The 17,276-nt window shown below is 36.8% G+C and overlaps 1 protein-coding gene across 4 annotated transcripts in view; it reads right to left on the bottom strand.

Moving 5' to 3' along the window:
* RIC1 (RIC1 homolog, RAB6A GEF complex partner 1) overlaps positions 1–17,276 on the bottom strand; it is a 143,896-nt gene that overhangs the window by 37,891 nt on the left and 88,729 nt on the right. For 3 of the 4 annotated variants that reach the window (XM_043891308.1, XM_043891307.1, XM_043891310.1), the window contains 3 exons: positions 11,869–11,960; positions 6,524–6,612; positions 319–463 (listed from right to left, as the gene is read on the bottom strand). In XM_043891308.1, coding sequence (XP_043747243.1) covers positions 319–463; positions 6,524–6,612; positions 11,869–11,960 — 326 coding nt within the window. The remainder of the gene's footprint in view (positions 1–318; positions 464–6,523; positions 6,613–11,868; positions 11,961–17,276) is intronic. The other variant, XM_043891309.1, reaches the window with a different exon arrangement.

A 17,276-nucleotide genomic window follows, 5' to 3' on the forward strand; every position in this document is an offset into this window, starting at 1 on the left:
CTCTTATTAGATAATAAGCTCTTTGAACATAGATTCATGTGTGATTTAGCCTTGAATCAAACATTTATCACATACACAGCAGGGGTTCGATAAATAAATGCATTTTTATTGAAGGAACAATCAACTGAAAGAGGATGGATGTATGAAGAATTGATACATTCTAAATAAATTAATTTTGAACCTTATAAACTGTTTTGGGGTAAAAGTCAAATAAGGCAAACTGGTAGCTGTATGACAAAGTTTGCATGCGCGCGTGTGTGTGTGTATTGTCTCAGAGAAAATGGAGTTATTTTGTCCAAAATTTCTTTACTGACTCACGCAAAATCTCCTCCAAGTGTACAAATCAGCTGGGCTCCAAATACACTCCATAAAGAAAGGCCTCCATATTCCCAGGTCACTACCACAACACTATTGTCAGGAGACCATCTGACCAACTTAACAGCTCCTGTTTTGTTCCAAATGTCTGTTAAGAAACCACAGAAAAGTTAAGAATAAATGACTGCTTCATACTTAATACTTTTTACAGCCTCTATATTCAACTTGAAATAAGCAGAAAGGCATGTCTGCTTCAATGAGATGAATTCAGTTCATTTAGGGCTATTTAAAATCAGTATGATCATTGGCCTGGGCTTGATCTAATCAGAACAAACTCTGTACCCAAGGATTCGTAAGAACCCAGAACCATTTCTGGCCACTATTAGCTTAAGTAACTATTGATACAACTGTGTGGTCTTAAAAACTCTTTGGCTTTGGGAAAATCAGTTTCTCTAAGATTGGAATAATATTTCCCTTGAATAATTCAATATAATATCAAAGTACTCTACAAAGTATGAGGTGTTTCAAAACAAAAAATATTTTACCATGATCTTCATGTTTTTTCAGTAATATCAAAGGGACTCAAATTAAACTGAAGTTTAACCTTATATTAGGATTAAGTAGGTAAACTCCAGCTTCAGCACTATAGATGCTTATATCTTCTTTTAACTAATAATACTTTTTCTAAACCTATATATAATCACTAAAGGAGAAAATTTCATTGCATAGTAAAATCCAAGTTTCTTTACTGCAGAGTTAAATGAAACATACCAGCATTTCCCATCAGGAATTCAAACAGATCTGTATGACCTTCTTTACAATTACAGTTCTTTACATCTGCAGTATTAATAAATTTTTGTTGTAAATATATCTGCTACAAAGGGGTGGTATACAGATATTAGCCTACAGAAGACAGGCTTGGTTAACAAGAGTAAGAACTTTTTCCCTCTGCCTATGTTTGAATTCTCACATTAGCATTTCCCAGCATAATTCAGGTATATGAATAACTTTTATGTATATAAAAATAGGAACATGTATAAGAAACATCTTATTAGTATACTTTACACACCTAGGAGATAAATTTAAAACCAAACCAAGAAAAAAATACAAACTCAAATCAAAGCTTACAAAATGAAAGTAATTCCATGTGCAAGAAAAAAAATAAGGTTTAGATGTATATTTACTATCACAAAAAGCTGCTAGTGTTTTAGCTTATAAATAGTATTCCTATTATCCCAAGTAAATATATGTAATATCTGTATCTATATCTACATACACACATATGTACATATTTTCCAAGCATTGTACACATGTTAAAAAAATCTAGGTACAGAGATGTACAATAAAATAGCAATGATGTTTAACCTAATTTTCAAGTGGCAGGAATACAGAAAATTATCTAGCTGGTAACCTACCATAAACTTAGATTGTGATAATTTGCATAATGAGAAAAATATAAAAATAATCCCCAAACTTGCTGTTACAAGTTTGAACAGCAAAGACAGAATTTGCAAAGTTTGAATTTGCAAGACAGAAAGGACGATCTCCAGGAGCCAAAAGAAAAAAACCAAAAGTGAGACCGGTTAGTGTTTGAATTAAGGCACCCCAGGTGTGAAGAGTGGGAAGTGATGAGATGAAAACAGTTGGAAATATAGGGACAGAAGGTTGGAATGGGACCTAGCTGTGACTAGGGAGTTGGGGGTCTCACATTCTTATACAAAGACAAAAAAAGGGGTTTCAGGGCAACATGAGTCTGAGAATCAGAATGGAAACTGATGATCATGTAAGGACTCCTGATCTGCTGCCACCTGTAAAAATCAGCCAGTGAAGCCAGAAGAAAACGTAGACGCTTATGTCTGTTCAAGGGGCAGGACAACACGAGTCTCCCAACATTTTAAGCAGCTTTATAGCCAAAAGTTACATAATCCAAAAGGGCAGCCCTCTCCCATAACAAAGACCACAAGAGAGGGAGTTAGCAGATAACTAAAGGGAGAACTGGCATTCCAAGAACCTGAGAAAAGGAAACAACCTGAAAAATTCAGTACAGTGTTGTCAAACGATCAACAGAAGGGATCAGCAGTACTTCCTGAAATGATGTAAACATTCTACATTTGCTTGGTCTAACAGACAGCCACTAAGCTACATCAGGCTATTTAACATTTAGGTGTAAAGAGGCAACTGAGATTTCATAGTAATCCAAATCTGTGCCCCAATCACTAATCCCAAAGAAGGTGAAGCTGAACGGTTCTATGATGACCTACAAGACCTTCTAGAACTAACACCAAAAAAAAAAAAAAGATGTCCTTTTCATCATAGGGGGCTGGAATGCAAAAGTAGGAAGTCAAAGAGATACCTGGAGTAACAGGCAAGTTTGACCTTGGTGTACAGAATGAAGCAGGGCAAAGGCTAATAGAGTTTTGCCAAGAGAACGCACTGGTCACAGCAAACACCCTCTTCCAACAACACAAGAGACAACTCTACACATGGACATCATGAGATAGCCAATACCAAAAACAGACTGATTATATTCTTTGCAGCCAAAGATGGAGAAGCTCTATACAGTCAGCAAAAACAAGACCTGGAGCTGACTGTAGCTCAGATCATGAACGCCTTATGGCCAAATTCAGACTTAAATTGAAGAAAGTAAGAAAAACCACTAAGCCATTCAGGTATGATCTAAATCAAATCCCTTACAATTATACAGTGGAAGTGACAAATAGATTCAAGGGATTAGATCTGACAGATGGAGTGCCTGAAGAACTACGGATGGAGGTTTGTAACACTGTACAGGAGGCAGTGATCAAGATCATCCCCAAGGAAAAAAAATGCAAAAAGGCAAAATGGTTGTCTGAGGGGGTCTTACAGATAGCTGTGAAAAGAAGAGAAGCAAAAGGCAAAGGAGAAAAGGACAGATATAACCATCTGAATGCAGAGTTCCAAAAAATAGCACCGAGAGATAAGAAAGCCTTCCTCAGTGATCAATGCAAAGAAAGAGGAAAACTATAAAATGGGAAAGACTAGAGATCTCTTTAAGAAAATCAGAGCTACCAAGGGAACATTTCATGCAATGATGGGCACAATTAAGGACAGAAATGGTATTGACCTAATAGAAGCAGAAGATACTAAGAAGAGGTGGCAAGAATACACAAAAGATCTTCATGACCCAGATAACCATGATGATGTGATCACTCGCCAAGAGTCAGATATCCTGGAATGTGAAGTCAAGTGGGCCTTAAGAAGCATCACTACGAACAAAGCTAGTGGAGGTGATGGAATTCCAGTTGAGCTATTTCAAATCCTAAAAGATGATGCTGTGAAAGTGTTACACTCAATATGCCAGCAAATTTGGGAAAGTCAGAAGTGGCCACAGGACTGGAAAAGGTCAGTTTTCATTCCAATCCCAAAGAAAGGCAATGCCAAGCTACTGTACAATTGTACTCATCTCACAGGCTAGCAAAGTCATGCTCAAAATTCTCCCAGTGAGGCTTCAATAGTACGTGAACCAAGAACATCCAGATGTTCAAGCTGGATTTCGAAAAGGCAGAAGAATGAGAGATCAAACTGCCAACATCCGTTGGATCACAGAAAAAAACAAGAGTTCCAGAAAAACATATACTGCTTTACTGATTAAAGCCTTTGCCTATGTGGATCATAACAAACTGTGGAAAATTCTTAAAGAGATGGGAATACCAGACCACCTTACCTGCCTCCTGAGAAATGTGTATGCAGGTCAAGAAGCAACAGTCAGAACCAGCCATGGAACAATGGACTGGTTCCAAACTGAGAAAGAAGTACATCAAGGCTGCATATTGCCACCCTACTTATTTAACTTATATGAAGAAAATCATGCAAGATGCCGGGCTAGATGAGGCACAAGCTGAAATCAACACTGCTGGGAGAAATAAAATAACCTCGGAATGCCATCCTCATGAGGATGACACCATCCTCATGGCAGAAAATGAAGAAGAACTAAAGAGCTTCTTGATGAAAGTGAAAGAGGAAAGTGAAAAAGCTGGCTTAAAACTCAACATTCAAAAAATGAAGATTATGGTATCCAGTCACATCACTTCATGGCAAATAAATGGGAAACTGGAAACAGTGACAGACTTCATTTTCTTGGGCTCCAAAATCTCTGCAGATGGTGACTGCAGCCATGAAATTAAAGGACGATTGCTCTTTGGAAGAAAAGCTATGATCAACCTAGACAGCATATTAAAAAGCATAAACATTACTTTGCTGACAAAGGTCCGTCTAGTCAAAGCTATGGTTTTTCCAGTAGTCATGTATGGATGTGAGGGTTGGACCATAAAGAAACATGAGCGCTGAAGAATTGATATTTTTGATCTGTGGTGTTGGAAAGACTCTTGAGAGCCCCTTGGACTGCAAGGAGGCCAAACCAGTCAATCCTAAAGGAAATCAGTCCGGAATATTCATTGGAAGGACTGATGCTGAAGCTGAAGCTCCAATATTTGGGTCACCTGATGCAAAGAAATGATTCATTGGAAAAGACTCTGATGCTGGGAAAGATTGAAGGCAGGAGGAGAAGGGGAAGATGGAAGATGAGATGGCTGGATGGCACCGCCGACTCGATGGATATGAGCTTGAGCAATCTCCGGGAGTTGGTGATGGACTGGGAAGCCTGGTGTGCTGCAGTCCACAGGGTTGTAAAGAGTCAGACACGACTGAGAGACTAAACTGAGGCAACTGAGAAATGTTTTGATTTTCTTTTGGTTTCATTTAAATGACAACATGTGGCTGGTAGCTATTGTACTGGACATCATATCAACAGTGTGGATAAAAAAGAAACAGATAAAAGGGCTAGAAAATACAATCAAAATACACAGCACCCTGTTCTTGCCAGCTGCAGCAAAAACTCTTTAGGAAATAAGAAAAAAAAATGCAATCTTTAAAAGCTATGCAATAAGAGTGATAAAAATTTAAGGAACTAATTTCTATTTCTGGCAATATAGCAAATTTGATAGCTGGAATGACTCTCCACAGTGCAATAAGTAAAATGTTAAACAGAATACTTAAATATTTCAAAATATTAAAAAACACTGGGAGGTAAGTGAGTGTACAAACTGCTGTTGCTCTGCATTTTTCTGCCAAAACCTAGAGACCTGACTTTCATCTATGACGACTTTCAGCATATGCGGAACAGAACATAAAACTCAGAGCTTGGCCAAGACGGGGAATAGAAGATACCCATGTAATCCTGAGAATACAATTCCATGTTCAAGGGAGAGTGAGAAATAAACTCTACCACATAGAAGGTGAAAAAAATAGCAAGGAGCACTTTCCTGTTTTTGCCCATGGTATTGAATGGAAAATAAAGAAGCTCCTGTGAGAATCTGCAACCACAAGCCAGTCCTCAGGCTCATCTATCATCTGTGTAACTTGTAGGATTCAAAAAAGAAAAAAAATCTCAAACAGAGAATATAATGCAAAGGCTTCCAGACTAATGTAGTTTTCCCACGTGACTGGAAGAAACAGATATCCTGTCTGCAAGAACTCATTTCAATCTAGTTTCTGCTTTCCTGATCAGAAAACATATATGCTTTCTTTCCTCCTTTCTTCTTGACTCAAGAAGTGATGCTTGGGCCTTAGGTTAACCCGTGACCATGGAAGAAAAGGCCAAATGGATGCCAACAGCAGCCTGCCTTTGGATTTCTTGCCATTATAGAGGATAAATGTTTAAGGGATAGTAAGTTGGGTTTTCTGTTAGTTTCAGTCAAAAAGATTTCCAATAATAACAGATTTTACACTTATTCCAGTGGACAGAATTCACTTAAGAGTCACAAAGGGAGTGCCAAGAGAGAGTTTCTGTTTTGTTCACTACTGTGTACCAGCATTTAGAATAATGTCTGGCCTACAGTATGTACTCAATAATTGTTGAATGACTAAATGGAAATGAAGGCATAAAACAACAGAGGCAATGAAATTAGGAAAGCGTCTAAAGCAAAGCCCAGACAAGTAACGTAGGGGCTACAACTAAAGTGAGGATAAAGAAAACTAAACGGAAGAGATTAAAAGAGGTCTCCCAGGAGCCTCTAGTAGAAATCCTTGAGTCAGAGAGAATTGTTGCTACACGTTTTAATAATACTTGGCCTTTGGCATTCATCATCTAATTCAAATCAAAACTCACTACACATATTGTCTGTAATTAAGAAGAAAGGGGGGCGGGGGAGAAAAAAAGAAGAGGACTCACCAGGATACTGTTTTGCTGTTAACTCTAGTTTATGAGACAGCTGCATGGCTCCAGTGGTGTTATCTATTGTATAAACCTGTACAGAACCACTGTGAAAACCAAAAAGACTTTCAGTGTAAAAAGACAAATACAAATATAAAAAACATGACTATGGAAATATGTTCTACTGATAGGATTGTAAACTAGAACACAACCATTTTGTAAATAATTTACAGTCATCTCATAACCTGAAACAAATTCATATTCTATAGTCTAGTGATTTCACCTATAGATATACCCCAGAAATATCCTTGTCTTTGTGACACACAAAATGTTCATTATAAGACTCTAAGTGCAAAGAAATGCCAACCATCCACATGTCCAGCAATGAGAAAGGGAAGAGAAACTGTGGTATATCCACATAATAGTATACCATATAGTACTGAAAATGAATTTTTGTCCTATACCTTAAAATGGACAGTATGTCTCTCTACCCACCCATCTATCTATGTATCTATATAAATAGTATAATTTCATTTCTATACCGTGAAAAACATCCAAAACATAGTAGTGAAATACATTTGTGGTAAAAATACAACAAAGAGCTAGTGCACACAAGTTCCAGGTTAGTAACTGCCCTGGTAGAAAAAGAGGACTATGAAAGAAGAGGAGGAAGCAGAGGCTTCATCAGTTTAATACTGGTAATATGCTATTTTTCATTTTATATTATTTTTTGTATGTATACATTATATATATTCTTATATCTATGGTATGAGTTATGATTCTGTTGAAAAAATTTTTTTACAAGGGTTACACTTACAAAGGGCCAGAAACCAAAACAGAGTTTGTAATATTACATCTAAGCTACATTTCAAAATTGAACTATAATAATCATAAAAAACACCATTTCTGCTTACATGGCTATTTTCAGATCAAAATTTAACATCAATGTTGTTTTTAAAATGATTTAAATCCAAGGTTGCTTCTGCACACACTAGGATGACACCAAGCATATGAGAATGTTCTGACCGTAAGGTGTACTCCTTCAAGGTAGGAGAAGTCAGATGGTCTCCTCACAGCATCTCTGATCGGTTTCCAGCCAGGCCTAACTCTTCACAGGGATCAGAATGGGACTAAATAAAACTTGCAATAACAGGCTGCTTAAAGCTATCCCACAGCTCCCTGATGCTCTGTTTTTAAATTCCTTTTTTTTTCTGTTTCATTTTGTATCATTTCTCTTGCTATGTTCTTCAAGTATATTAATCTTTTCTTCTGTAATATTTGATTTGGGTCTTTTATCTTCCATATTTCAATTTAATACTCAAAAGAAACCCTTTATAGCTTTTTGGAGTTCTCTCTTTGTGCCACTCTCTCCTTTCTGGTGTCTGGTCTGTGATCCCCTGCTGCTTTGGTCTCCCAGAGTTTCATTTGCACGCACTCAGTCCAGGGAATCTGCCAGGCCCTGTCTCCCCATCCATGTGCTGGAAACTCTCTCAAAGAAATTAAAACTGGGCCAGTTGAAGAGTTTTTTGTTTTTTTTTTTTAATTTAGATTCTCATCTCTCAGGGATCACTGTCCTTTGTTGCCTGATGTCCTATGTCTTGAATTCGAAATATCTGTTTCATCTTTTTGTCCATTTTCTTGACTATTTCAGGTGGGAGAGAAAATCTGATCTGTTATTCCAACCTGTCAGAAGACAAATGCCTGGAACATATATCTATCCAGACCACCTGCCCAATTAGATACCTTGCGGAGAAACAGTACTAAATGTCTAGCAGGTACTGTTTTTGCTTTGCATCTAAAATTGTCAAGTGCTAACTCTGGGTTGCTGAGCTCTAACAAGTCAGTGAGGAATCCAGATATCTCTAATATAAGAAATAGATGTTATGTCAATAGTTACAAAAGACTGACAATTTAAGTATTTATAGTGCCTATATTCTTTTCTTTCCATTTCTCATAAGCCCATCATTAAAGTATTTTTTTAATTAAAAAACTACTTATCTCAAAGCAAAAAAACTTTTATAATAAAGATACATACAGCTATTATCACTATAAGTAATCAAATTTAGCTCATCAGTATTGAGACAGCTTGATGTTATTGCTTCATGCCGCCGTAGGAAGTACAAAATATCACCTACGACAAAAATGTTTAACTAGAATCTAATCAAACCTTAAATACAAGGGTAAGAATAAGGTTTTAAACTGGTATCCTAAAAGAAAGGTGACTTTCTAGAGAACTCTAAGGACACCAGCTACAGATTAATTGTTCAAGGTAATTCATCCTGGTAAGTGCTGAGAGATCAAGGCTAGAAGCCACTAGTCTGATATGTCACGTAGCTATAATCACAAGACTTTCATCCCAACCCACGATCATGCTGTAAAAAGGGCTGATTTTGACCCAACTCATGAAAACTGACAGGACTAAAAGGCTGAAGGCCAAGATTCCATTTTCATCCTGGAAGAAGGGTTGAAAGCCTGGATTCCAATCTGGCCTTGCTAGATCCCTGGGTGCTAGCCCTGAATGTAGATGATGTAGAAGTACACACCCACCACTGCTCCTGTCTGTGAGCTTCCTACTCATTTGACTGTAATGGCTCAGTAAGAACCGCCTTCAAGGTTCAAACAGGTGTTACAGAAAGTAATTAAATGCCATTATGAGAAAACATAACAAGACACTTTAGAATGTAGGGTATTCGTAAACAATTGACCTAGACACTTAAAAAAAAGTGAATGTCATAAAAACAACAAAGTTATTACAGGTTGGTACAAAAGTAACTGAGGTTTTGCACTGCTGAACTTTGCTGTTTGATACTGGAATATATTCTTAAATAAATGTGGTTACGTTATACATCATTCTAATGGGCATTTCTCGCTTTATGTTTTTTTTGCAAATGACTTATTACTTGCTGTTTATATTTATTTTAGACTAGGGAAATGATGTTAGACAAAAAACAAATTCGAGGGATTTTCTTATTTAAGTTCAAAATGGGTCATAAAGCAGCAGGGATAACTAGTAACATCAACAACACATTTGGCCCAGAAACTGCTAATGAACATACAGAGCAGTGGTGGTTCAATTAGTGTTGCAAACGAGATGACAGCCCTGAACAGGAGAAGTGCAGTGGCCAGCCGTCAGAATTTGACAACAACCGAGAGGATCATCGAAGCTGATCCTCCTGTAACTAGAAGTTGCTGAAGAACTCAACATCGACTGTTTTCGGCATTTGAAGCAAACTGGAAAGATGAAAAAGCTCAAGTGAGTGCCTCATAAGTGAAGTGAGTGAAGTCGCTCAGTCGTGTCCGACTCTTTGCGACCCCGTGGACTATAGTCCACCAGGCTCCTCCATCCATGGGATTCTCCAGGCAAGAATACTGGAGTGGGTTGCCAGCTGACCACAAATCAAAAAGTCACTGTTCTGAAGTGTCATCTTCTCTTATTCTATGCAACAATGAACTATTTCTAGATCATATTGTGACATGTGACAAAAAGTGGATTTTACACAACAACTGGTGATGACCAGCTCAGTGGTTGAATTGAGAAGCTCCAAAGCACTTCCCAAAGCCAAGCTTGCACCAAAAAAATAGTAATGGTCACTGTTTGGTGATCTGATCCACTACAGCTTTCCAAATCCCAGCAAAATCATTACATCTGAGAAGTATGCACAGCAAATCAATGAGATGCACTGAAAACTGCAATGCCTGCTGCCAGCACTGGTCAATAGGATGTGCCCAATTCTTCCACATGTCACACAATCAGTGCTTCAAAAGATGAATGAATTGGGCTACTAAGTTTTGCCTCATCCATTCATCTGACCTCTCCGCAACCGACTACTACTTCTTCAAGCAGCTCAACTTTTTGCAGGGAAAATGTTTCCACAACCAGCAGGACACAGAAAATGCTTTCCAAGTGTTTGTCAAATTCTGAAGCACAGATTTTTATACCACAAAATAAACTTATTTCTCAGTGGCAAAAATGTGTTGGTTGTAATGGTTCCCATTTTGATTAATACAGATGTGTGTGAGCCTAGTTATAATGATTTAAAATTCATCATCTGAAACTGCAATTACTTTTGTACTAATCTAAGAATTTTTATAGGTAAAAGGTAACTAAAGAGAAATGATAACCAAATATAATTCATGAATTTTGAATGATTCTGACTAAAGAAAAAGAGATATTAAGGAAATTTGGTGGTAATTAGGTTAGTCTGAATATGAATGAGTTTTAGATCTTATTGAGGATTTATCATTAATTTACCCATGCATCTGATTAAAGATTGTGTGTCTAGGTAAGAGAAAATGAGTTAGGAAGGGACTGGGAGTCATGATTAGGAAGTAGGAGTGATAAAATTTATATTGGCTAGCAATGTTCTATTTCTTGACCAAGTTGTGAAAAGATGGATGCTTGTATTATAATTATTTGTAAAACTGTGACTATCTTGATTACACACTTCCCCATTTTTTATTTTACAATATGAAAATTACAAAGGGTATTATAACTTCTATTAATAAATTTGACAGTGTATATAAAAGAAACCAATTCCTAGAAAAATATAACTTGCCAAAATGACCGAGGAAGAGATAGAAAAATCTGAATCTTCTATAAGGCTATTTTAAAAATGAATTGGTATTCAATTTTACTTTGAAAATCTGCATTATTTGAATCAAGGCAAGAAAATGATTTAACAAATGAGCTTTAAATTTGCTTGTTAACTAAGGCACACTCACTAATTCAAAGGCAAGTCAACACTGATGTCTTAAAGAGAAAGGATTTAGGGGCTTCCCTGGTGGCTCAGAGGTAAAGAATCCACCTGCAGGAGACACAGGTTTGATCTCTGGTCCGCGAGGCTTCCACATGCTGCAGAGCAACTAAGCCCATGTGCCATAACTCTAGAGCTCAGGAGCCAAGGCCATGCGCCACAGCTATTGAAACTCTATGGGCCGTGCCCATAGAGCCTGTGCTCCACACAAGAGAAGCCATCTGCAGTGAGAAGTCCAGTGGCCCCCACTCACCACAACTAGGGAAAATCCTGCACAGCAACTGAAGACCCAGCACAGCCGAAGATAAATAAACCCTCCTCCTGATGTTATTTAAAACAATAAAGAACCTAAATCTTAACTGATTTAACCTTCACTTGTGACTCAATTTCCTACCACTGAAAAAAGCTCACAAATTAAAACACCCAGTCTCCAAAATCTGCCCTTTGTATTTGTTTGCTTCAATTAAAATACTTTTATGTTTTATATTAAGGTTGATTCACAAATTATGAAAGGCACAACAAAGTTCCTAAGTGTGTTAATAAGAACATCTTATGTTTTTCAAAAAAATTACTTTTGGCAGTAAGTCTTAAAATACAGGCAATAATTACCTCGCACAACCAAATGCCATCAGTCGATACTTGTTATTTACTGCTACACAAGTTCCATCAACAACATCTTGTGGCCAAACTCCATGAAGCTGCTAAAATTAAGAAAAATAGTTAAGATTTAAAATGTGTTCTCCAAATATACTTCAATTAACATAATTCCCCTTCAGTAAACATAATGTCATAAGGTTTCACATGGTTCTTTATATGGTTTCGTCTGGATAGGAAAACATCCCATCAGGACTACCATCTGGATTTTTCCCCTTAAAATCTCAATTTCATTAACTGGTTTAATAAGTATTTCCAGATGAGCTCAGTCCAGTGCTAATTCATTTATAAAACACTAAAAGATGGATATCTGATCTCTAAATTCAAATTAATTGAAGACAATTTTCCTATTAAAAAGTAAACCTCTTAAAAAAAAAAAAGTAAACCTCTTGATGGTAGAAACTGCATCTAACTTGCTCACTATTATTCTTCTTCCCACTTAGCACATAGTGTTTAACCTTCCCAATCAATGGGAATTAGTCAATTTTATTTGGTCTACCTTGTCTCTTGAGAAACCTGTATGCGGGTCAGGAAGTAACAGAACCCTGTACGGAATAACTGAATGGTTCAGGATAGAGAAAGGGGTACGACAAGGCTGTTTATTGCCACCCTGTTTGTTTAACTCATACACAGAGCACAGCATGCGAAATGCCAGGCTGGATGAATTACAAGCTGGAATCAAGATTGTCGGAAGAAATATCAACAATCTCAGAGATGCAGATGACACCACTCTAATGGCAGAAAGCAAAGAGAAACTAAACAGCCTCTTGATGAAGGTGAAGGAGTAGAGTGAAAAAGCCAGCTTAAAACTCAATATTAAAAAAAACTAAGATCATGGCATCCAGTCCCAACACTTCATGGCAAATAGAAGGGGAAAAGGTGGAAGCAGTCGCAGATTTCCTCTTCTTGGGCTCTAAAAATCACTGCAGATGGTGACTGCAGCTGTGAAATTAGAAGATGATTGCTCCTTGGTAGGAAAGCCATGACAAACCTAGTCAATATGTTAAAAAGCAAAGACATCACTATGCCAACAAAGGTCCCTATAGTTAAGGCTATGGTCTTTCCAGTAGTCATGTACCAATGTGAGAGCTGGACAATAAAGAAGGCAGAGTGCTGAAGAACTGATGCTTTGAATTGTGGTGCTGGAGAAGACTCTTAAGAGTCCCTTGGAAAGCAAGGAGATCAAACTGGTCAATCTTAAAGGAAATCAACCCTGAATACTCTTTGGAAGGACTGGTGCTGAAACTGAAACTCCAATACTATGGCTACTTGATGCAAACAGCTGACTCAATGGAAAAGACCCCGATGCTGGCAAAGACTGACAGTAGAAGGAGAAGAGGGTGACAGAGGATGAGATGGTTGGGTGGCATCACTGATTCAATGGACATGATCTTGGGCAAACTCAAGGAGATAGTGAGGGACAAGGAAGCCTGGTGTGCTGCAATCCATAGGGTCTTGAAGAGTCGGACATGACTTGGGGGCTGAACTACAATGACATTCTTTAGAAGTGACTAATGATTTGTCAATTGCTTACTATTCTCTATTATTCCTTTGCTTTATAGTATAATGGTTAACAGCATGGTATATGGCATCCTAACATCACATCTCAGATCTACCACTCACTTGTAAAAATGACTTTGTGACATTTTCAAGCATCAGTTTTCTTTTCTGTAAATTACCTCTTAAGAGTGTTTTGAAGATTAAATGGGAGTAGATATATTCAGTACATATAACCCACTTAATATAATGCCAGGAATTCAACAAGTTAAATAAGCTTCAATGACTGAATGATATTATTATTAAGCTTTATATGCTACTTAATTTTGAATACAGACACAGAGTAGATTCAATTCTATTGTCTGTTTTTATTTGTCAAATCAAGGGCATCTTAGATCATATATTCTAAGGTAAAGGTCACCATGACTGCTAGTTTAGTAAGCACAAAAATTAGCACACTACAATACAGCATTTTATTTTTGGATTATCACAACAGTAAACATTAGATGATCCGATATAATTAAGCTGTTCAAAATATAATACTATAGATTTTTTTAAATTCCTAAATAAACTATATAATCTACTATCTAAATATGAAATGTGTGCTTCTTTGTAGGAGTTTTATTTATTTTACTTTAATAATAAAACTATACATTACTTCAGATAATGGAAAATGGCAAAAGAGAGCAATGAGCATTATTTCTTTGGACTACTGTCTACACTGGAATTCATTCATTCATCCCTACCATAAAAGTCTTCCAGGCACCCACTATTCACCAGACGCTGCTCTAGATACTGAGGATACTGCAGATATTCAAACATACCAAAATCCTCAGCTGTATCCCTGCCTTACATTTGTTAAGAGACTGACAAGTTTAAAAGAATTGTACAGTATTACACAGAAAGATGGTAAATGCTACCAAAAAAATAAGGCAATTATGGAGAAGAGAGTGTATGGGGGAAGGATGTAAAATTAAACTATTTTCCCTATGATGAAGGTGCCTCATGAGGAAAGTACTGAAAGAGATGGAGCAAGAGAAAGTCCCTGTCATAGCAGCATTTTTGGCATGTTCAAAGATAAAAGAAACTTGTGTGGCTGCAGTAGAGTGGAATAAGGGAAGAAGTAGTAAAGGAGGTAATGGATGAAACAGCAGGCCAGATTTATAGGGCTTTGAAAGCCAGCATGAGATCTTTGACTTTTTCTCCACTTCATATATGGGGAGTCATTTGGAGAGTCTTTAATTTTTTTAACCCTTTCTATTATGAATTATGATACATTGAAGAAAAATACCAAAACCAAAAATGTACATCATCATAATATCACAAAGGAAACACGTGAAATTACCACTCAGCTAGGAATTACCAGTACCAAAAATCTCCCAAGAGTGTCACTCCTGATCAATATACCCTCACCCCAACCACAAAAGTAACCAATATCCAGACTTACATGGTAATCACTTTCTTCTTTTCCTTTAAACTACTAACACTTAAACATGCACTCATACAAACTCTAATTCAGAGCTGCCTAGGTTTTAAGATTTCCTTCTGTTTTATGTAAAATAGAATCACAGCACGTACTTTTTTGTGTCTAGCTGTTTCCACTGAATATTTCTGTGAGATTCATCCATGTTGTTGCATACAGCCTTGTTTGCTCATTGCTCATTTTAGCTCACTGGGCCTCTGGCCTCCCCTAGCCTCTTAATTCCTTACTGTTTTGTTAGCTCTCCAAAGCCTCTAAGCACATTAAAAAAATTATTTTTTCTCCAGCTTTTCTAGTTGTCCTCAGCAGGTTTTGTCCTAAAAATCTAGTCCTACTAAAGGGTTCTGAGCAGACGAGTGGCATAGTCTGACACATTTCAATAGAAGTGTCTACTGTATTTTTACAGTGTATACTGTGCATACTATAAGTTATAAATAGTATATATATATATATATATATGATGTATATATAAATGTGTATACTGCTTAGTGGCTGTACAAATTTGTACAGCCACTATAGAATGCCAAACAGGAGTTTTTATAAGGCAATTAAATAATGTCTAATATAAATACACCATTAGAGTATTTCCCAATTACCAGTAATACATATGTAATGTTTTCATGTAACTTATATTTTCTACTTTTAACTTTCTTATTAATGTCCATCTACTTTTCATTATTTAAATCCTTAAATTACTAGAAAATTTTCTTCAACCAAATACTAACAAAAGCTTATATTCAGAAATGACTCAATCACTTTCCAGCTCTAACATGTTTATTTTCAGTAAATAAATTTAAATCCCAAACATATGTCAACAAAATGAAAAGGTAGTCTACTGAATGGGAGAAAATATTTGCAGATCACATATGTGACAAAAGGTTATATTCAAAATATATGAAGAACTCACGTATTTAATAGCAAAAAATTTGATTTAAAAAATGGGCAGATGATCTGAACAGACATTTCTCTAAAGAACAAATAGGGATGCCCAAAAAGTACCTGAAAAGATGCTCAATACCACTAATATCAGAGAAACGCACATCAAAACCACAATGAGATGTTATCTCACACCTGTCAGAACGACTATTATCAAAAAGACAAGAAATAATTAAGTGTTGCGACAATGGGAGAAAAAGGAACCCTTGTGCATTCCTGATGGCAATGTAAATTTGTACAGCCACTATAGAAGAGCTTCCTCAGAAAAAGTAAAAACTACTATATAATCCATATATATGTGGGTATTTATCAAGAAAAGAAAACACTAACTTGAAAAGATATCTATACCTCCATGTTCTATGCAGCATTGTTTATAAAAGCCAAAATATGGAAACACTTAAGTGCTCACTGATGGATGAATGGATAGAGAAAATTTGGTATATGTACATACAAGCACACAAAATGGAATACAGTTGACTCAAACAACATGAGGGTTAGGGGTACCTACAGTAGAAAATACACAACTTTACAGCTGGCCCTCCACATCCATGGGTCTGCATCTGTGGACTCAATCAACTGCAGATTATAGAGTACTACAGTGTGTATTTATTGAAAAAATCCAGATGTCAGTGGACCTGTGCAGTTCAAATCTATATTGTTAAAGGGTCAACTGTATTTAGCCATAAGGAAGAATGAAATCTTGCCTTTTGCAACAATATGGATGGACCTTGACAGCATCACGCTGAATGAAATAAATTAGACAGAGAAAGCTGATACCATATAGAAAAATATGCCCTTAAAAACTTAAAATTCTTTCCAGTTAGAGAGAGTAGGCTGAACATGAATATTTAGTTTCTCTGACTCTTAAAACTCCAAATGTGTAAGTTGGCAAGGACAGAATGGGAGAGGAGGCAGTATCAGAAAATTTACTAAGCTGGGAAGCAAGTGGATGAGTAGAGAGAGTCCTTAACTAGCAGTAAGGAACTCTTTGAAAAACAGTCAAATTTGCATTACAGGTTACACAAAAGGCTTGGGAAGTAAAATGTCTCAAAAGCTGAACTAAAAGCAGCAGGATTGGTTCAGAGACTGTTTATTCAGTAGCTGGGTCTGCCTAGGCTACCTCCCACTCTAAGCCTCGAAGGAATATTCTGCCTCCACTCCAAGAGAAAACTGCAATTTTTCTTCAGACAAAAACAAGACAAAAATCTCAGTGGTCTCTAAACAACACTGAAAATAGGGATACGTGGGAGTTTACTTCCTGAATTTGGAATCTCTAGTCTAACTCTTTCATAACTCAAAATCCCAAAATACTGGGCCGGCCAAGTACATAGTCTTTGGAGAAGACTGGATACAGCGTGGGGAGGAAAAAAATAACCCAGTTAGCTCACCTTATGAAGAGCACAGTCAACCAAACTCACCAAACCCCACACAGCTTTCAGTGAATCTAAAT

This window comes from Cervus elaphus, chromosome 29 (assembly GCF_910594005.1).
Source record: "Cervus elaphus chromosome 29, mCerEla1.1, whole genome shotgun sequence".
In the NCBI taxonomy this organism is placed as follows: domain Eukaryota; kingdom Metazoa; phylum Chordata; class Mammalia; order Artiodactyla; family Cervidae; genus Cervus; species Cervus elaphus.